Here is a 21766-nt window from a genome sequence, read left to right as displayed (position 1 = left end):
AATTAATATCAGAATCAGGTTTAGTATCATTGACAAGAGGACTAGAATATAAAAGCAATGATGTAATGTTGAGGCTTTATAAGGCATTGGTGAGAACGGACTTGAAGTATTGTGACTAGTTTTAGGTGCCTTATCGAAGAAAAGACGTGCTGGCATTGGAGAGAGCTCAGAAGAGGTTCATGAGAATGATTCCAGGAATGAAAGGGTTAACATATGAAATGCATTTGATGGTTCTGGGCCTGTACTTGCTGGAGTTGAAAAGAATGAGCAAGATGGGGTAAGGGTGGTCTCATTGAAACCCCTCGAATATTGATAGGCCTAGATAGAGTAGATGTGGAGAGGATGTTTCCTATAGTAGTGAAGTCAAGGACCAGAGAGCACAGCTTCAGATTAGAGGGGCGTCCATTTGGGATCAAGATAAGGAGAAATTTCTTTAGCCAAAGGGTAGTGAATCTGTGGAATTCATTGCCACAGGCGGCTGTAGAGGCCAAATCATTAGGTATATTTAAAGCAGAGGTTAATAGGTTCTTGATTAGGTCAAAGGTTACGGTGAGAAGGCAGGAGAATGGGGTTGAGAGGGTTAATAAATCAGCCATGATGGAATGTGGAGAAAATTCGTTAGGCTGAATGGTCTAATTCTGCTCCTACATCTTATGACCTTATGGTCTAAGAATAGAGCAAATTCGTGAGGTAGCATTCATGGAGCTATGGCGGAGGGGAAGAAAGTGTTCCTAAAATATTGAGTGTGTGTATTCCGGCTCTTGTAGATCCTCACTGATGGTGATAATAAGGGGCGGGCATGTCCTGGATGGTGAGGGTCTTTACTGATGGATCTTCCATTACACATCCACATGTCATTATCATACAGTACTTTGAAGAAATCCATACAGTCATAGGGAGAATGTGCAGATTCCACACAGACAACACTTAAGGTCAGGATTGAATCAGGTCTCTGGAGCTATGAGGCAGCAGCTGCATTTGCTGCACCACATTGTGCTATCAGAACAGAGGCTAAGCTGAGACAGTACTCTTTCTACTTTCCATAGATGCTGCCTGACTTATTGATTATTCCCAGATGTTGATTCGGATTTCCAGCATCTGCTTTTTTTTTGAAGACTGAAAATTTAGTACATTTTTCAAGGGAAAGTGAAATAATGGTTTGGGGTTTATTCCACAGAAAAAAAAAATCTGCTTTCATCTTTGTAGTTTGCTAAAAGTCTGTAAAGTAATGTCAATAACAAATAAAATACAGGTCCATTCCTGTAGTTGCCTGTTGGCTCATAAACAAGGATGTTTTGTGGCTAAAGGGATCAAGGGGTATGGAGAGAAGGCAGGTATAGGGTTCTGAGTTGGATGATCAGCCATGATCCTACTGAATGGCGGTGCAGGCTCGAAGGGCCGAATGGCCTACTCCTGCACCTATTTTCTATGTTTCTATATTTCAGAATTCAGACATTTCCAGCTTTTTCTTATGAAATACTGAGCATTTTAGTCCTACAGAAAATAGTTTCTTTTTACATTCCTTGATATATAACTTCAACAAATCAAGTATGTTCCCTCAATCTATAACAGTCAAAAGTAGAAATATCATTGAGGTTAACTTAAATTATTAGTGAAAATGAAGTATGCAAAATTAAGTATACTTGGGGGTTATGAGGGCAACAACAAATAGATCATTAAAGTCCAGTCTGTGACCTCTTAATAACTTTATTAAATACATATTGGCAAGCAGTTGATTGAATGAGAATTACAATTCATTCCTTGTTATAACCTACAGCAAGTTACTGAGGGCCTGTGGAGTACAAAAAGAATTTCGAAAATTTATTCTTGAAGCATTAAACTTTTATACCAAGCACTCTCTCTCATATTTTGACATTTTAATATATGCGTTCAGGCTTAGATGTAATTTTTTTTCAGCCATGAATGTTTCATTTGTTTCTTGATCATAATAGTTAATTTCAAAAGTTAATTATTCAACAGCTACAATTTCTCTGAACATGATTATGAAACTCTAGCTAATAAAAGTTTAATAAGTTTTGTCCCTTATGTTAATGTGCTCTTAATAAATGTAAAACTTTAGAATGTTCTATGTTAAATTGTTATAGAGCTTTCTGCGCTTATTTGAATGTCACATTATTATAAACGTCTGTAGGAGGAAGCCCTCTCAGCTAAACCTGGAGAAACTAACAAGCCATCTATCTCTAGTGCTTTGCACAACTGAGAGGGTTTGAAGCAGGCTGTTACCTCAACTGGATTGATTGGAAGTGAAATCCCTGCAGAGACCAATGGCATTTCCTTAGACTTAATGTTTTATTGATCGGTTGTCAATTACATTAAAATTCTTATGCTCACAATCCCTGAGTAATTCAAAACACAGACAGCCCTAGCTTATGTAGGAAAAGATATCTATTTGACTGGGAGAAGAGGAGAAAGCAAAGTAACAGTACAACAGATGAAAGACGTTCATGAGGAGAACGCTCTTCTGATTTTTTTCCTGCTGATCCAAGATTTTACTCCTGGAACTTAGTACAGGCAGATCAGGAAATGAAACTGACCACTGACTGTTTTTATTGCCAGTGTTTTACTGTCATAGTATATAGTGTAAAAAAAATCATATTAACCTTATCACACCAATTATACATGGGGAGATTGTTTAATGAAATTCAACCTTCCCTCACACTGATCCCCACAGTGAAGTCAGGCAATATACCCTGCAGGCACAAGGTAGCTCATATTAAGGTAATCATATTTCAACACATGCAAAACACTTACTGATCTACCTGAAATAGTCTGTAACACATTATAACTTAATGCGTTAAAGGCAGCACCTATTTAAATGACATTGGTGAGATGGTGAATAGTTTAGGCATTTGGCTGTCAAAGGCAGTTGGCTGCAGAAGGACTGTAAAAGGAAATTCAGTCTCATAAAATGTTTCAAATCGTCACACAGTTTGAAACTTATGAAAAATGAATCATTCAGAGTGAATAGGAAACAAATGTTAACATATCATTTAAATTTCATGACATTCATCAAAGCTGTAAATTTGGAACATTTAATGGGATTCTACTAAAATCTAGAATGGAACATTCATTGAAATATTGATATTTAAAGTGTTATTATATTACTACAATGACCCTTTATTTCCTGTTTTAGTTAAGGATGTAATTTTAAATGATGGATATGTTAAATAGTTGATAAAACTTTTTAATATTGCAAGCCGTGAAGTATGAGCTCAGGAAAAGTTGGAGTAGTGTATAATCAGTAATACAGAGTTATGATGTGACCTTACATATCTACATTATTGCCTATGAATACTTTAGAAGTTTAATGATTACCTTTCTTTATGAAAATCAAAAAACTGCAAATGCTGGAAATCTAACATAAAAGCAGAAAATGCCTGAAGTATTCAGGATGCCAGGGTGTATCTATGGGAAGAGAAATGGAGAGGTAAAATTTCAGATTGAACGCCCTTCAGCAGAACTGAGGAAAAGAAATGGGGGAAAATAGCTTGTTAAGCCTCGGGATGCGGGTGGAAGTTTGTCTCTGAGAGGGTAAAACCAGTGTGCCCGTGGGTATAAGCTGTTATCAAGATTTTCCGTTCAGTGAATGAATGGGAACAGTTAGAAAGTCTAAGCATAGAGAAAAGAGTTGAGAATGCAGAACAGGAAGACATATCAGGCAGGTCATGCCTCGACTTCCACAACAAAAAAAAAGAAAAAGGAAAATAAATGAATAAACTGATCCAATATAACAGATGAATGATTAATAAAAACAGAGAAATCAAGTTACCTGAAAGTGTAGAATTCAGTACTGAGCATTGCAGCCTTCTAGACTCGATATTGAATTCTACACCTTCAGATTAGTTGATTTCTCTGCCTGCCCATCTGTCATATTGGCTCAGCTTGTTTGCTTTATATCTTTTCTTTTTTGTTTTGTTTTTAATCTCTGCAAGTGGGGAACATGCCCAAACTGAACTCCTGTGCATGTCTTCTTGCACTGTATTTCACAACTCCTCTGATCTTTTTTCTAGGTTTGCAATCTCTTTCTTCTTCCACTTACTCATTGACCAGATAATCATGTTTACAGCTTATCCTCATGATGACTACTGTTTGACCTTATCAGAGCTAAGGTTAGTCTCGTGGATTTGTGCCTTGGAAGGTTTCCAGGGTGCAGGCCTGGCCAAGGTTGTATGGAAGACCGGCAGTTGCCCATGCTGCAAGTCTCCCCTCTCCACACCACTGATGTTGTCCAAGGGAATAGCACTAGGGCCGATACAGCTTGGCACTGGTGTCGTCACAGAGCAATGTGTGGTTAAGTACCTTGCTCAAGGACACAACACGCTGCCTTGGCTGGGGCTCGTACTCACGACCTTCAGATCACTAGACCGACGCCTTAACCACTTGGCCAAGCACCAATACCATATGCACTGCTGTGAATGACTCCAATATTTTCTGGCTTTAATGTATTTATAACAGATGACATTATTTATTTATCTTCCTCTCTTCCCATCTACTTCTGGTATACATTGTTTGAAGCGAAGATAAGCCAGCTAATTGCATCTTGTCTCTCTTGGACTTCAGTGATTTTTGTTGTGGGTGCTCTGAAATGGTCTGTTACCTGCCGACGGGGGTGTTCCCATCCACCTACTGCCTTTGTTTGTTTATGCACTGAAGAGCCATATTATGAAAGTATGCCCTGTTGCAGAGGTGAGCCTTGCACGCAGTGTTGGCTTGACCAAGGAACTGATTATAGATTTCAGGAAAGGGATGTCAGCGGAGCAGCTTCAAGTTGCTGGGCATCAACATCTCAGCGATGTACCCTGGGCCCAGCACACTGATGCAGTCGTGAGGATGGCACACCAGCAGCTGTACCTCTCTGTGGCTTTCAGAAGTCTCGGTGCTTGCAGAGCATTCTGACTGGTTGCATCACCACCTGGTCCGGAGACACAGCCAACCTGGTCTTGAGCACAACCCTCAAGAAAGCAGCATCCATCGTTAAGGATCCTCGTTATCTAGATGATGCCCTCTTCTCGTTACGATCGTCAGGGAGGAGGAACAGCAGTAGACCCACACTCAGCAATTTTGGAACAGCTTCTTCCCCTCCACCATCAGATTTCTGAACGGACTGCGAACACTACCTATTTATTTATTGTAACTTACAATGATTTTTATGTCTTTCACTGCACTCAAAACCACAAGTTTCATGAGATAGTGCTAATAAACCTGATTTTGCTGAGCATTTTGTAGCTGATACACACTGCGGCTATGATTTAACAGTAATGGAGAGAATGAATGTTGGCTGGGGTGCCAGATAAGTAGACTGCAATGGAACTGCAGTCACGCAGGCAGTTGGAGAGTTTTCTACTGCAAGTCTCATCTGTTGAATTAAGTATTAAAGAAGTTTTTTTGGAAGTCACATGGTGGAATACATTGCAGAATACCTGGCTTCGGTCCTCTTGTATATCACTAATTCTGATACATTTCAACAGTGAGCTACGAAATGTGGCTGCCCGAGGCTTAATGGCGACATCACTCAATGATGATATGATACATTTGATGCTGGAAGTGTTTGGCATGTTGGCAATAAGCATAGTTCCAGTGGCGACAAATTGTTCGGTGAGTCTGTGAACTCTGCACAGTTCTGGTGTATAGCCAGGTACCTGTGCAGAGATGACTGGCTACTCTCTGGAAATTGGGACAGATTCTGGAATCATTAGGTCTCCAGTTACAATTCTTTCAATTGTATGCAACATGAAACAAAAAACATCTCGAAGGGAGAATAAGCAAGTTGATGTTTTGAGATGGAAAAAGATTTAGGATCTTTAAAAACACGAGAAAATCTGCAGAGGTCCAAAGCAACACACACAAAAAGCTGGAGGAGTTCAGCAGGCCACAGCATCTATGCAGAAGAGTAAGCTCTCAATGTTTCAGGCGGAGACCCTTCTTCGGGACCGGAAAGGAAAGGGAGAAGTCAGATGTGAGAAGGTGGGGGGAGGGGGAGGAAGAAGTACAAGGTGATAGGTGAAACCGGGAGAGGGGGAGGGAGTGAAGTAAAGAGCTGGGAAGTTGATTGATTAAATAGATAAAGGGCTGGAATCTGATAGGAGAGATAGAAGACCAGAGAAGAAAGGGAAGGGGGACGAGCACCAGAGGGAGGCGGTGGGCTGGTAAAGCGATAAGGTGAGAGAGGGAAACAGGAATGGGGAATGGTGATGGGGGGGCGGAGTTTGAGAAGTCGATGTTCATGCCATCAGGTCAGAGGCTACCCAGATAGAATATAAAGTGTTGCTCCTCCAACCTGAGTGTGGCCTCATCGTGGTAGTAGAGGAGGCCATGGACTGACATGTGGGAATGGGAATGAGAAGTGGAATTGAAATGAGTGGACACCGGGAAATCCAGCTTTTTCTGGTGGATGGAGCATAGGTGTTCAGCGAAGTGGTCTCCATGTTGGGTCTCACCAATATACAGGAGGCCACACCAGGAGCACCGGATACAGTAGATGACCCCAATGGACTCACAGGTGAAGTGCCTCCGCTGCTTTCTGGACACAGATCCAACACCTACCACCACACTCATCTGTTTGGTGGAACTGGTCCTCACTCTCAATAATTTCTCCTTCAGCTCCTTCCACTTCCTCCAAACAAAGTGTGCAGTCATGGTCACTCACATGGTTCCTGGCTATGCCTTCCTTTTTGTCAGCTATGTGGAACAGTCCAGAGGGAGTTAGATATGGTCCTTGTGGCTAAAGGGATCAGGGGATACGGTACAGGGTTCTGAGTTGAATGATCAGCCATGATCGTACTGAATGGCGGTGCAGGCTCGAAGGGCCGAATGGCCTACTCCTGCACCTATTTTCTATGTTTCTATGTCCATACTCTAAGCCTGCACCGGTATCACCTTTCAACTCTTCCTATGCTAGATGGACGACTGCATTCGTACTGCTTCCTGCACCCATGCTGAGCTCGTCAACTTTATCAACTTTGCCTCCAACTTCTACTTTTTCCTCAAATTTACTTGGTCCATTTCCAACACCTCCCTCCCCTTTCTCGGTCTCTCTGCCTCCATCTCTGGAGACAGCTTATCTACTGACATCTTTTATAAACCCACTGATTTTCACAGCTACTTGGAATATACCACTCTCCACCCTGACACTTGTAAAAATGCCATCCCCTTCTCTCAGTTCCTCCATCTCTGCAGCATCTGCTCTGAGGATGAGGCTTTTCGTTCCAGAACTAATGAGATGTCCTCCTTCTTAAAAAAAAAAGCGGCTTCCCTTCCTCCAGCGTCAATGCTGCCCTCGCCCGCATTTCTTCCATTTTGCGTACGTCTGCTCTCACCCCATTCTTCCACCACTCTACCAGGGATAGGGTTCCTCTTGTCCTCACCTACCACCCCACTATCCGCTGGGTCAAGCAAATAATTCTCCATAACTTCCACCATCTCCGATGGAATCCCACCAACAAGCACATCTTTCCCTCCCCCCCCCCACTCACTTTCTGCTTTCTGCAGGGAGTCCCTACATGACTCCCTATCCCTCATCACTGATCTCCCTCCTAGTACTTGTGCTTGCAAGTGGAACAAGTGCTACACCTCCTCCCTCACTACCTCTAACAGTCCTGTGAGTCTGTTGAGGTCATCTACTGTATCTGGTGCTCCCGGTGTGGCCTCCTGTATATCGGTGAGATCCAATGTAGATTGGGAGATGCTTCGCTGAGCACCTACGCTCCGTCCGCCAGAAAAAGCGGCTTTTCCCTGAAGCCACCCATTTCAATTCCACTTCCCATTCCCATTCCAACATATCAGTCCACAGCCTCCTCTACTCCAGGATGAAGCCACGCTCAGGTTGGAGGAGCAACACCTCATATTCCGTCTGGGTAGCCTCCAACCTGATGACATGAACATTAATTTCTCAAACTTCCAGTAATTGTGCCCCTCTTCACCATTCCCCATTCCTGTTTCCTTCTCTTGTCTTACCTCCCTAACTGCCCACCACCTCTCTCTGGTGCCCCTCCTCCTTCCCTTTCTTCCCTGGTCTTCTATCCTGTCCTATCAGATTCTTACTCCTCCAGCCATTTATCTCTTTCACCAATCAACTTCCCAGCTCTTTACTTCACCCCCCCTCCCAGACTCACCTATCACCTGCCATGTAGAACTTCTTCCTTCCCTCTCCCCACCTTCTAAAATCTGACCTCCCCTTCCTTTCCAGTCCTGAAGAAGGGCTGGACCTTTGACTGTTTACTCTTTCCCATAGGTGCTGCCTGGCCTTCTGAGTTCCTCCAGCATTTTGTGTGCGTCACTTGGATTTCCAGCATCTGCAGATTTTCTTGTCTTAAAAACTCAAGGGCTTTTAGTTCCACACAGACCTTTTGTGTGGAAATTACAGTTTACAAACTTACAGTTTTTTTCAGCCAGATAGCTTGCTATTGATAATAAAGGTTCAATACAGCATGAAGTTCCCACCTGGAATTTAATGCAGCTAAGAACAAGATTTACAATGAGAAGAAATCATAATTTTTTGATATTCATGACAGTTCAATTGATTTTCCCTGATTGCAGTGAAGGCTGCAATTAGCATTACGAAAGGAGATGCATAGAATCGCTGCTGGGGGTTTCCATATTAAACTGCATGTGTCATGTGTTGGCAGACTCAGAGGGCCGTGATAGCAATTACCTGTGGTTACCTTATCATTGCTGCTGCAAACTCTCGCCAAAGCTGCTAACTGACCACTTGTCTGTGGTTCTAACATGTGATATTTCTGTTTTAATCCTGAAAAGAACTTCTTACCCTCTGCTCCTTTTAGTTTTGCCCTGATACAAGTTGTTCATGTGACTGCTCAATGAACTAGTGGGTTCATAAACCCTGCCAAAAGCCAAAAATAGTACAAAAGAGCAAAGATATTGGTTCCACATATAATGATGACCACATTACTGGCCTCAATGCTTTGAAGGTATTTTTCCTTTTTAAACTACTCATTAAAGTTTTTGAGATCTTCAACATCACCCTCTTGTGGGAGGGAGAAGATGGTGGCGCGACGCAGCACGCGCGGCCGTTCCGAATGATATCGATATGTGTTAACTAGGGGGCCGTGCACAATCCTGATTTGATGGAGACAGCCGTGAGAAGCACGGAGGAACACCTGGAGAAACTTCTGAAATGCCCGCTTCACTGCCATTGCTACTGTGCGATGGAGAATCTCCGGAGGGGAAGGCCCCAGATCCTCGGCTTTGCCTATTGCCTGTTGCCGGGGCCGGGGTCGAAGCGCTCGGCAGAGATGGTGCTCGGTGCTCGGTGTCGGAGAGCTGGTCGGAGGCTCGGAGTTTTCGGACGGACTCGGAGTTGGACTGTGGTCAGATGCTTCCAGGATGCTGCATTGACAAGTTTACAGCGCTGGATGTTCACCGTCTGCGTGAGATGATGGGACTTTTGAGAGACTTTGAGACTTTTACCATGCACATAGTCTGTTCTTATCAAATTACAGTATTGCTTTGCACTGTTGTAACTATATGTTATAATTATGTGGTTTTTGACAGTTTTTAAGTCAGTTTGTCATGTGATCCTGTGATATCATTCTGGAAAAACATTGTATCATTTCTTAATGCATGCTTACTAAGTGACAATAAAAGAGGACTGCGTGTCCTCATAATCTAATCTAACCTAATCTTTCTCCACACCTGATCTCTGGTACATTATTTGATTTCTGTTATGAAGTGATGGACAGTTTAAATAATAAATTAATTCTAACCCTGGTATTTTGGGATAGTGAGGAATATGATGTGGTCAAGGGAAGAGAATGGATTCACCAGAATTTCAAAACATTTGGATTAGATTTGGGTCATGCAAAGTGTTAGATTGCAATATTGAATTAAAAATAATTACCCAGTAGATTTGAAACAAAATCTTTGCATCACCTGTAAATTGTTAACCTCTCACTATCTATTAGAGAAGCACAAGTCAAGACAGACAAAGCTTCCTCTTTAATTCTTCTCTTTTGTTAAAGTTATTAGTAATTTTCTATTAAAATTCTCTGCCAAATGTCAAGATTATATGTAAAAAAAAATCAAATCTCTTTTTGCTCGAGGCAGTCAATAATCAGGCTGAGAATCTTTAATATTTGGTAGCAAGAGCTGACTGACTTCATTTTGGTTTGTACTTATTTGACTTCGGTAGGTCTTTTTCCTACAATGGACATTTTAAAATCATTTTGCAATCCATTCTCCACTCAGTATAAATGCAACTTGGATATAAAGTGAGCCAAATATAGGGATGCTTCCCTACAAGTCTGCTTGGGTACCTGAATGGGGCGGGCAATTTAATGTCAGTTTGTGAAGGATGATAGATAGCTTCGCAGAAATAAAATGTGTTGAGGAAATTCACTTGAACTTACCATACTGTAAACTTTGACTCTATGGGGGTTGAACTCAAACCTCAGCTGTAATCTGTGTGTCATTTTTTAGAAAAAAGTTTTTAAAGGCAATTTTTATTGAACAGAATAATTTTTATCATTCTGTGTTTAATATTCCATGAGGTCACATTGTTATGTTCAGATACAGAATGAATGCATTTTTCCCGTCTCTATTTTATTACATTATTACAACTTGGTAGATTTAAGGTGGAAATTATTCTGCCTGTTATTAAAAGCTAAGAATAGATTCTAATCAGTACAGCAGTTGAATTGAAACCAACAGCATACACTTTCTCTTTGGGACAGGGAAAGGTGATCAGAATTCATTCTTCTGACCAATGCTCTGCACACTCTGTTTACTATAGATATCAGAAAATGTAGAGATCAGCTTCAGGTTTGTTGTTTTGTCTGGCCAATAACATAAATGTGGGCTGACACATTGAAGGATCACTATTTAACTGAAATGCTGTGGTGTGAAAGGCACCACCGTAGTTCAATAGCACGTTACGAGAGAGAGAGAGAAAAGAAGTGGAAATGGAGAAACACCAACAAGATACAAGCCAGCGACAATCGATGAGGGGAATAAACAGTCGGCGTTTCCGGCTGAGACCCTTCATCAGCACTGTGAAATGGTGAAGTGAAGTGAAAATGGTGTAGGTTTTTGCAAATAAAACGGAGTGAGGCATTTTATGTTTAAGAAAAACTGTAACAACTCATTTCTTGAACTCCAAAAACAGTGGGACTATAGTCACAAAGCTGCATTTGCATTTTATTAGATTATGAGGACACGCAGTCCTCTTTTATTGTCATTCAGTAATGCATGCATTAAGAAGTGATACAATACTCCTCTGGTGTGATATCACAGAAACACAGGACTGAAGAACTAACAAAAACCACATAATTATAACATATAGTTACAACAGTGCAACAATACCATAACTTGATGAAGAACAGGCCATGGCACAGTAAAAAAGTTCAAAGTCTGTCGAAAGTTCCACATCTCACGCAGACGGGAGAAGGAGGAAAACTCTCCCTGCCATGCCCGACCACAGTCCGACTCTGAGTCGTCGGAAAACTTCGAGCTCTGATCAGCCCTCCGACACCGAGTACCAAGCGCCATCTCTGCTGAATGCTTCGACCTCAACCTCCGTCGCCAGCAGCAGGCAAAGCCGGGGATTTTGGGGCCTTTCCTCCGGAGATTCTCGATTGCACAGTAGCAGCGGCAGCGAACCGGGCATTTCAGAAATTTCTCCAGATGTTCCTCTGCTTCTCGCGTCTGTCTCCATCAAATCAGAATTGTGCACGGCGTCCTACTTACAAATACGATATCGTTTCACCGGAGAGGCTACACACGCCGTGTCGCGCCGCCATCTTCTCCTCCCACCTTTAGCAGTGCCATTGCATTTTCTTTTATACTCTTACAGATTTCAGTATTGTTTCCATGAGAGATTATAATTGAAAACATTTGTGATTTTCTCTATTGCTTACTGGAGATTCATAAACTCATGAGAACATGCAAGCTCAAGTCTGGTTGCAATGGCAATTTCATTTTGCTTTATGCTACCACATGCTGTGGGTGGGCAGTCTGGTGAAATACCGTACTTTATTTATATGATTTACTCACTTACTTTTAGGTCAAGACAACGTGAATTGCCTATGTTGTAAACATTGGATTCTAGTCAAAGGAAACAAGTCTTATTTTAAAAAATACTCTCAGTTTAATGTGCTCTATAGAAAAAGCACAGCACTTAAGATAAAATAGATATTTGCCCACAAAAGTGTGAAACAACCTTCAGTAATGTTTGCCATTTGAAAGTTGATTTGTATTGCCAAATAAGTAACTTGTTCATCTTACCACAGCATGAAATGTATGTTTCCCCCAGAGAAGGTCATACATGGAAATCTTTTGCATGTGATTATTTACATGTGTGATCATTATGTTGAGAGAATATAGAGTTTGCCTGTCAATTAACATAACTTTTCTATTCTTATCTCACAGCTCCCACTGAGTCACCTCTACGACCAAAGCTGGGTAAGTGAAAATGTTAACAATATAATTAACAGTGTCCAGAGCTTCCCAGTTAGCTCTTGTTATGTGTAGATTTGCTGCAACTTCCCTTCAGGCATGTCCAAGGAATTGAGTAATACAATATGTACCCTTTCATCTTGGCCCAACATCCTCTTTTTTTTCATTAAACTTCTTTTCATCTTTAACAAAATGGGCAAAGTATGTGATATAATGTGCGATTGCATTGCAGCTGGCCAATTGGTATGAATATCTTCTAGTAGACAAACATCCATTAATCTTTTGTGGGTTCAAGTAGCACAAACAGTAGCATAGAATTTGCAGAAAACTACAGCCAGATGTCTGCACTGAGATAAGGGAAGACCCCATTAAATAGTATGAGATGAAGTTAACCAGATCAAATTAATCACAATTAAAGAGATGATTAGCTTCATCTGAATAACTTTATCCAGAAATAAAATCTCTGTATGGTGACTTTATTTTATTCTTTAACGATCTGTGGTTCCATTATCCAGTGTAGCTGTGGAGAATGTGATTATATCCTGAAATGATTCTGTGTTGTGTAATACCATTATGCTCAAATTATAATCGTAGACAGAATGGTTGCCCAACCATTTTATCATTTTATACAAAAGCAACCATTTTCCAGATGAAGCACGTGTTTTTATTCCAGAGTAGTTTGCAGGCCCTGTTTGAATATGCTGAGAGAATGCCCAAGTGGCTCTTAAACCATAGTTATCCCTTGCATTTATAGTTCCTACCTCCAATTAGAAACCTTCGGAGTCCTGCAAAATTGAGATATAACATGTCTTCTAGCACCAACTGGGTCACAATGGAGCAAGTCATTGGGATGCTAAAGAATAGTTCTGTTACTCCGATCATTCTGATGATGAGAAGTTGCTTTGTATGTCTGATGGTGTAGCGATTCATTATCAGGACTAGAAGCTGAGCCTTCAGCTGGACAGTCAGGATAATGGTGCAACTAGAGTTTCTGGTGGGGGAGTGGTTTTAAAACACCACCTTTCAGAGCCATTTCCAGCACCAACAACCATCATCCAGCTTTCAGCCATATCTGAAACCACACTTGCTGCTGCAAATCACACCAATCGAACCGCAGTGGGTCAGGAAAATCTCTTTGGCAAAAAGAAAAGTAGCTAACAGTGAAATTAATTCATTCGTTTCTTAAAAATTACCATATCAGTTCATGTAACTTGTGACACTGACTTCCGAGCCCGTATGAATTCCAGTGTTGACCCCAAACATTACTGTAGCCATTAAATGGTCCTTGTATTCTTTCAGTTAAACAGCTAATATAATCATGTGTTGAGTAGGAAGACTCAAAAATAAATTGCTAGCTTGGTTATTCTGGTAACTCTCTAAGGGACTATAACCAGTGCCATGCTCAATAAATGTTTTACAGGAATCAGGAGAGGGACTAAACAGCTCAATGGGATGCTAATGTAAGCATGCAACTCTGCATAATAACATGCATCCCTCAGCAGAATGCAATAGCCATTTTCCATGTCCTGTGTGGAGTTACCATTACCATTCATTTAAATTTTAAAGGAGTAAAACCATAACAAATTAATGTTGCCATGGAAATGAAAAATCCATAAATCATTGTTGCTAAGATATGCATACGTCTTGTCCTTGAATGAACTGGTTTTGAACACAAGCCAGACAGAGGCAAGCCTGGCTCTTTGGACTGAAGCACTTAATGTAAGTTGTAGTGACTATTACTCATGCCTTTTCATAAGGAGAAAAAAATTACTGAGCTCTTGAGACAGAGCTAGGCAAGCTAAGTATACATTTTACAATGTAAATTGCATTATGATGGATTGTTTATGAACTTTCTTCCTTAGCTGAAATCCACAGTGCCAGTGTGATTCTCCGGGATGATTTTGATTCACATCCAAAATTGGAACTGAATGAAGAATTATGGTAGGTTTACCTGTCAACATAAACAGCCTTATTAAACAGCAGTTTGGAGGGGAGTTGTCGGTCTTATTTTAAATTAAGCCATCTTAATACTTGTTACAAGCAGACACATTTTATTTTCAATATCCGTTTTTCTGTGATTAGCTGAAATTTTGCGGGAATCTGTGACTTTTTTTTGTAGTGCATACAATATCATACAAAGCAACATTATATTTATGTGTGGTGACCTTATGACAACATCCTGCAAGTGCTTCACAGAAGTGGAAGAGGTGGACAACAAAGGAGTTAAAAGAGACAATTCAATGCAGAGTTAAAAAGTTAGGCTGTGGTGTAATTTAAAGAAATGAAGAAAAATAACAAGGTGGAAGAAGCTTTGGAAAATAGGGTGGAAATGGCTGAAACTACCATAGTGGAGTAAGAGGGGCAACCCCTAGAGCAGAAGTAGCAAACCTTTAACACATGTGCCCAAGTCAAAGTCAAAGTTAAGTTTATTATCAGAGTACATACAGGTCACCATATACAACACTGAAATTATTTTTCTGTGTGCCCACACACACAAAAATTTTGTTGGCATGTAGCTTGCAGTGCTGTCCCTCGATTCTTTAAAGCCCCACCTCTAATAAAAAGATACATTTATACTTACTGCCAAATAAAGCAACAGATGATTTTTACAACCCAAGAACAGTGAGATGTTTTCATAGGAAACCTCTTACACTGGCTTGATGATGGTTGTAAGAGCACATGACAATCTCTCTCTAATTTTCTTTTATCAATAGTAAATCAATGAATACATGTAAATAAGCAACTGGACTCATCCTTTTTCCTTAAAATAAACTGTTATTATTTGTTACAAATTCATTCATCAATGAAAATCTCTGCTTAATAGCATACAAAAGAATATTTTGGAGGATTATTTCCAATTTGGGTACACACTCCAAAAAGATTCACTATCTCTGCCAGGGGTATTGCATATGTGTTTTGCAGAATAAAATAAAATACTTCCAAAGATCTGCCCCTATATCAGAGTATTCAGTGTGCCTAATGCAGGTCAGTTATATGGAATTACATGATGTATGAAAAAATCTGAGCAGAATGCTCTAATATTTGAATTCTGTTTTTTACTGACAATCCTTACTCACTTCAATACATCAGACTGAATGCAGTACCTACTTATTAGGCTCAGCATGAAGAGACAGCCCTCCAATATCAGTATGTGTGACATTCCCTGCATATAATACATGAGATAGCTTATATACATAGATTGATTGTGCTGTATATCCATAAAGTGACGATAGGCACAGGAGTGTCTGTGACTCTGAAAGGAAATTATCAAGTAGTGGTGGTGGTAGGGGGTGGATGTGTCGGGGTGGGCTAATGGGCGGAGGAGTTGATCAGCTAAGGAATTTGAGCAGTTAGGGACTAAGTTAAAACACAGAAGCAAAAAGGTAATAATCTCTGGATTGGTACCTGAGCTACATGCAAATTGGCACAGGGTTAATAAGATCAGAGAGCTAAATATGTGGCTTAAAGATTGGTGTGGGAGAAGCGGGACATTGGCACCAGTATTCGAGAAAGAGGGATGGGCTCTTCCTGAACTATGCTGAGACCAGGGTCCTTGCGAATCGCATAACTAGGGCTGTGGATGGGGCTTTAAATTAAATAGGGGGTGGGTTCAACATCTTGGAAAAGTATAGATAAAATAAAATGAAAGGAAAGAGCTGGAGCAGTTATTGAAGTTTCAGGACACAGAAAAAGACAGAAAGTTAAGAAAGGGAAAAGAATTTAACTTAGGCAACGTGGGGACAAAGTTGAAAATAAGGGTGGTGAATCCAGGACTGAAGGTGTTATATTTGAATGTACACAGTATATGAAATAAGGTAAATGATCTTGTAGCACAACTAGAAATTGGCAGGTATGATGTTGCGGACATCACAGAATTATTGAAAGATGATCACAGCTGGGAGCACAACTTTCAAGGATACATTTTGCTTAAAAAGGGCAGGCAGGTAGGCAGAGGGGGTCTGGTGGCTTTGCTGGTAAAAATTGAAATCAAATCCTCAAAGAAATGACATAGGATCAGAAGATGTAGAATCCTTGTGGTAGAGTTAAGGAACTGCAAGAATAAAAAGACCCTGATGGGAGTTATGTATGTGCCTCTGAACAGTAACCAAGATGTGGGCTACAAATTACAACAGGAGATAGAAATGGCAAGTAAAAAAGGCAATGTTACAATGATCATGGGAATTTCAATATGCAAGCTCTTGGATCCTAAGAGAAGGAATCTGTAGAATGCCTAAAAGATGACTTCTTAGGGCAGCTTGTGTTCAAGGCTACCAGGGAAAAGGGAATTCTGGATTGGGTGTTCCAGAATGAAACAAATTTGATTAGCGAGCTTAAGATAAAGGAACCCTTAGGAGATAGTGAACATACTACAGAAATCATCATGCAGTTTGAAAGGGAGAAACTAAAATTGGATGTATTGATATTACCATAAGACCATAAGACAGGGGAGCAGAAGTCGGCCATTTGGCCCATCGGGTCTGCTCCGCCATTTTATCATGAGCTAATCCATTCTCCCATTTAGTCCCACTCCCCCGCCTTCTCACCATAACCTTTGATGCCCTGGCTACTCAGATACCTATCAATCTCTGCCTTAAATACACCCAATGACTTGGCCTTCACTGCTGCCCGTGGCAACAAATTCCATAGATTCACCACCCTCTGACTAAAAAAATTTCTTCGCATTTCTGAATGGGCGCCCTTCAATCCTTAAGTCATGCCATCTCATACTAGACTCCCCCATCATGGGAAACAACTTTGCCACATCCACTCTGTCCATGCCTTTCAACATTCGAAATGTTTCTATGAGGTATCCCCTCATTCTTCTGAACTCCAAGGAATACAGTCCAAGAGCGGACAAACGTTCCTCATATGTTAACCCTCTCATTCCTGATATTACATTTCAGTAAAGAGGTAGAAAGAAGAGGTACAAGAGAAGACCTAGACAAAGTTGATTGGAAGGGGATGCTAGAGATGGAGGCTTGGTTCATCCCAATAAAGAAGTAGTGTTCTAAAGGGAGAATGAAGCAACTGTGGGTGACAAGGGAAGTCAAAGACAGTATAAAAACAAAGGAGAGGGAAAGGTAGTGATGGGGAACAAAGAAATAGTAGATCAATTGAATAAGTATTTTGCACCAGCCTTCACTGGGGAAGACATCAACAGCATGCCAGAAATTCGAGAGTATCAGAAGGCAGAAATGAGTGTAGTTCTTATTACTAAGGAGAAGGTGCAAGGGAAGTGAAAGTTCTGAAGCTAGGTAAGTCACCTGGACCAGATGGACTACACTCCAGGTTCTGAAAGAGGTAGCTGAAGAGATTGAAGAGATTTCAAGAATCACTAGGTTCTTTCAAAAAAAATTAAATATCACTCCACTTCTTTATGAAGGGAGAGAGGCAAAAGACAGAAAATTATTGGCCATTTAGTTTGACTTCAGTGGTTGGCACGATGTTAAGTCCACTATTAAGGATGACGATACAGATGCTGAGGCATTAGTCAAACCATACATGGAGTATTGTGAACAGTTTTGGGTCTCATAGCTAAGAAAGGATATCCCAACATTGGAAAGGGTCCAGAGAAAGTTTACAAAAGTGATCCCAGAAATGAAAGGGTTCATATATGAAGAGCTTTTGATAGCAGTGGACCTGTACTTGCCAGAGTTTAGAAGAATTGGAGAAGTGGGGGGGGGGGGGAGTGAATTTTGTTGAAACATGCTGAATATCAAAAGGCCTAGATAGAGTGGGACGTGAAGCGGATGTTTTCAATAATGGGAAACCTTTGGACTAGAGGACACAGTTTCATATTAGAAGGGTGTCCCATTAGGATGGACATGAGGAGTAATTTCTTTCGCTGGCAGGTGGTAAATCTGTAGAATTCATTGTCACAGACAGCTGTGGAGGCCAAATCATTGGGTATATTCCAAGCGGAGTTGGATGGGTTCTTGATTAGTAAGGATGTTAAAGGTTACAGGGAGAAGGCAGGAGAATGGGATTGAAATGTGAAGTAAATCAGCCATGACTGAATTATTCATAATTGAGGCTCATAATTATGCTTCTGTGTATTCTAGTCTTATGAAGGAATTGCTCAGGATTCAGGATTACTAATCTACCTCCATCTGTGTAGCACTATCACAAGTTTCAAATGGTAGGGATTGCTGTTGACTGTAACTCTGTACCGTCCATTCTGAGATAAAGTTTTGAGTTAGAAGATCCAGCCCTTTTACACCTGGACACACATTCCGGGCTGATACGTTGGTGCCACAATCAAAGGAGTAATGCACTGACAGACATACTGTCAAACCTCTCTGTCCAGTTTTAAAAAGAATTTTACACAATATTGTCACTCAATGAAACCCAGCAAAATTATTCAGTATTTTGTTGCAGTTTGCGGGATCTGCTTTTAACTGCTGCATTTATTTCAAGGGGCTGGTAGTTTCTACCTTTTTAAGGTTATTCCTTTACTGTGAAGTATTTAAGGGGCATACTGAGGATACAGAAGATGGTATGTAAATACAACAGGTTCTTTCTGTTCCTTTTTTTGTAAGTAATAGGTAGTCAACCCTCTTGTGTGAATTAATGCAATCTTCCTTTATCTCGTTTCCCTAGGTTTGAATGCAGCCATTGTATCGTGGGTGATCAGTGTGGGATCATAATGCATGGCAATGCGATTACATTCTGTGAGCCAAATGGTCCACGGGAGCTGGTAAGTTGCTTTTAACTAAAGTATTTTGAGAAAGTTAAGCAAATTGATTTATACTTCCAAGTATAAGTAGCAGTGAGCTGTGGCAGAAAACTCCACGGAGGCATTTTTGATGCTCTTGTGGAACAAGCTTATCTGTCTGCAGATGTCTGATATATTACAAGGAACTCAGTGGGATAAATTTCAGACTATTTAAGCCTCAAAATTTAACATTGCACTAGCAGCACATGTCTAACTAGGTGGTCTAAGATGGCTCAAAAATGACACTCAGATCTCTTTTCGGTGACATAGATGGGCTCTTCTCATTGCTTTGTTGGCAGCCGCCACATACTTGGTGGAGAGTTGAGGCACAATTAGAGGTGGGAGTGCATCACAGCTACTCGGTACATTCCAACTCTTCCTGGAAATCATTAACAATTCTCTCTTGAAGTCCATCCAAGGTATGACCGGTGTCTTGAAGCAAATTGTTTAAATCAGCCACTTTGCATGCTCTTTAGTCCGTAATTACATACAGTGCTGAGTGTCACAGCACTTACAGCTGGGATGGTACATAAAGGAACCTCTTCTGAACGCTAGTGGTGGTTCTCTGATATCTTAATTTTGTTTAAATTGAGATAAAACAATGAAATTAAATGAACATTGGATGTAGACCTCTGAGGGAGAACTTTTTAAGGTACACCGCAGAGTGTTTCAGCTACATTAAGAGTGACGCAGTTCACAGGCTGGTAAGATTCTACTGAAAGATGATATGCCTTGTGAAATACAAGTATGAGTTGGATGGGTAACTGGTCCTCGAAGACTTCCATGTGACTTGGAACAGGATAAACTAAATATGTATTTAGCAGTCATCTACAGAAATTCTGTTAGCTGCAATAGCTTAATCCACTCTCCCACTGCAAACACTATTCCAAATGCACATGAAATCTCCTTGCAGTGGGAGTAAAAGTAAGATGAATGACAGCCTGAAAATGCAACTTATAATGCAAAACATTACTATATTTGAAATTCTAACCAACCACCACCATGTAATCCTAGTGCAGGGATGAGTAAGGTTATTGAATTGTGTCATTCGTTAGAAACAATATGAAAGATACAGGATTGGGATCTGAATTCTTCAAACATCACATTCCTTGTCATATGAGTACGGTAGAGCTACTAGGACTTGATGTTTCAATCCCTCTGGTAAATTGGCACTCTCATTGTTGGCAGTGGGCTTGGTGAGGTGACAAGGAGGGAGGGTAGGTACATCATCAGGGTCATCAGGTGGGCACCCTCCTTCTTTGACGTTTCGTTGATAAGCCCACGACGTCTCCAGAGGGCTCAACGGTGCTACTTGGCATCCCAGATACACCCCCCTCAGTTCCATATCCTCCTGTCTTCATCTTGCAGCCCAGTTGTTGTCTTTCCTTTTAATCCAAATCCAATCGCTGCTTTCTTCTGCTGCGTTTGACAAGGACTTGATTGCTTGTTGGAGGGAGTGACCCCTCACCCCCATCTTCTTCAATAGACTGGTCCAGTATAACATCTAAAGATAAAATAGACCTTTTTCATTGAATCCTCAGTATAGATCCCTGACCATTTACATCTCCCACAGTTTTATTTAGATTACCAGTAATCCAGTTTTGCCATGAAGGACATGTTATAACCTTTTTTGAATAAAGCACTTTTTCTTGAATCTAGGAAATGGTAACTTCAGTCTCATCCCACTTAATAAAATGGCAATCTGCACAGGATAACCCTTGGGCTAGATTACCACTGGGATGTTTGATCACAGAACTTAAGTTGCTTTCAAGAGAAAAGCTTGCCTCTTCAATTATTAAGTAATGAAAAGTATTTCTTTTTCATGAGCCTCAATATTTCTAGCATCTGCAGTAGGCTCCCCTTGAAGAGACTGTTCAATAAACGATTCCTAACGTACAGTACTTCTGTACATCTGTGCCGTTTGCAAGTGAACAAGTCCTGTAAGCTTATGGACACAGTAATTGTCAGAAAAATCCCCATGTGCATTCCCTGTACATGATCTTCAAAGAGTTCTGGATGAACTATCCAGGGAATGCTCCTCCGACACACCTTTATAATGCACACACTGTAGGTAAGGTTAAGAGAACGCCTGAGACTGATGTACTTGGGAAATGATTCTAGGAATTCCTTTGAAGTTGCCTCTGATAATAACATAGGGAATCGAAGCAGGAGCAGGCCATTCACCCTCACAGCTGCTCTGTCGTTCATTCTGACTACTTTTTCACCTCTGAGTCACTTTCCTGTCATCAATCATTATTCCTTCATTCCCCTAATATCCAAAACAAAAATCTATCTGTCTCTCATCTTGAAAATATTTACAAGATGAGTCCCCACAGCCCTCTCCATCAGGCAATTCCAATGATTCGTGATCTTCTTGTGAAAAAAATTCTTCTCACCTCTGTTCTGAGTGTTTGAGTCTTTATTTTTGAGATAGGTCCGCTGGTCCTAGACATATAACCATATAACAATTACAGCACGGAAACAGGCCATCTCGGCCCTTCTAGTCCGTGCCGAACGCTTAGTCTCACCTAGTCCCACCGACCTGCACTCAGCCCATAACCCTCCATTCCTTTCCTGTTCATATAGCTATCCAATTTTACTTTAAATGACAATATCGAACCT

General features: G+C 40.8%; 1 protein-coding gene across 1 annotated transcript in view; it reads left to right on the top strand.

The window, feature by feature from the left end:
- reln (reelin) overlaps positions 1-21766 on the top strand; it is a 329082-nt gene that overhangs the window by 101000 nt on the left and 206316 nt on the right. Inside the window, exons 6-8 of the mRNA XM_063072853.1 lie at positions 12403-12435; positions 14292-14370; positions 19030-19126. Coding sequence (XP_062928923.1) covers positions 12403-12435; positions 14292-14370; positions 19030-19126 — 209 coding nt within the window. The remainder of the gene's footprint in view (positions 1-12402; positions 12436-14291; positions 14371-19029; positions 19127-21766) is intronic.

The sequence above is a fragment of the Mobula hypostoma genome, chromosome 20, assembly GCF_963921235.1.
Source record: "Mobula hypostoma chromosome 20, sMobHyp1.1, whole genome shotgun sequence".
Taxonomy (NCBI): domain Eukaryota; kingdom Metazoa; phylum Chordata; class Chondrichthyes; order Myliobatiformes; family Myliobatidae; genus Mobula; species Mobula hypostoma.
This window is presented reverse-complemented; position numbering and strand designations above follow the sequence as displayed.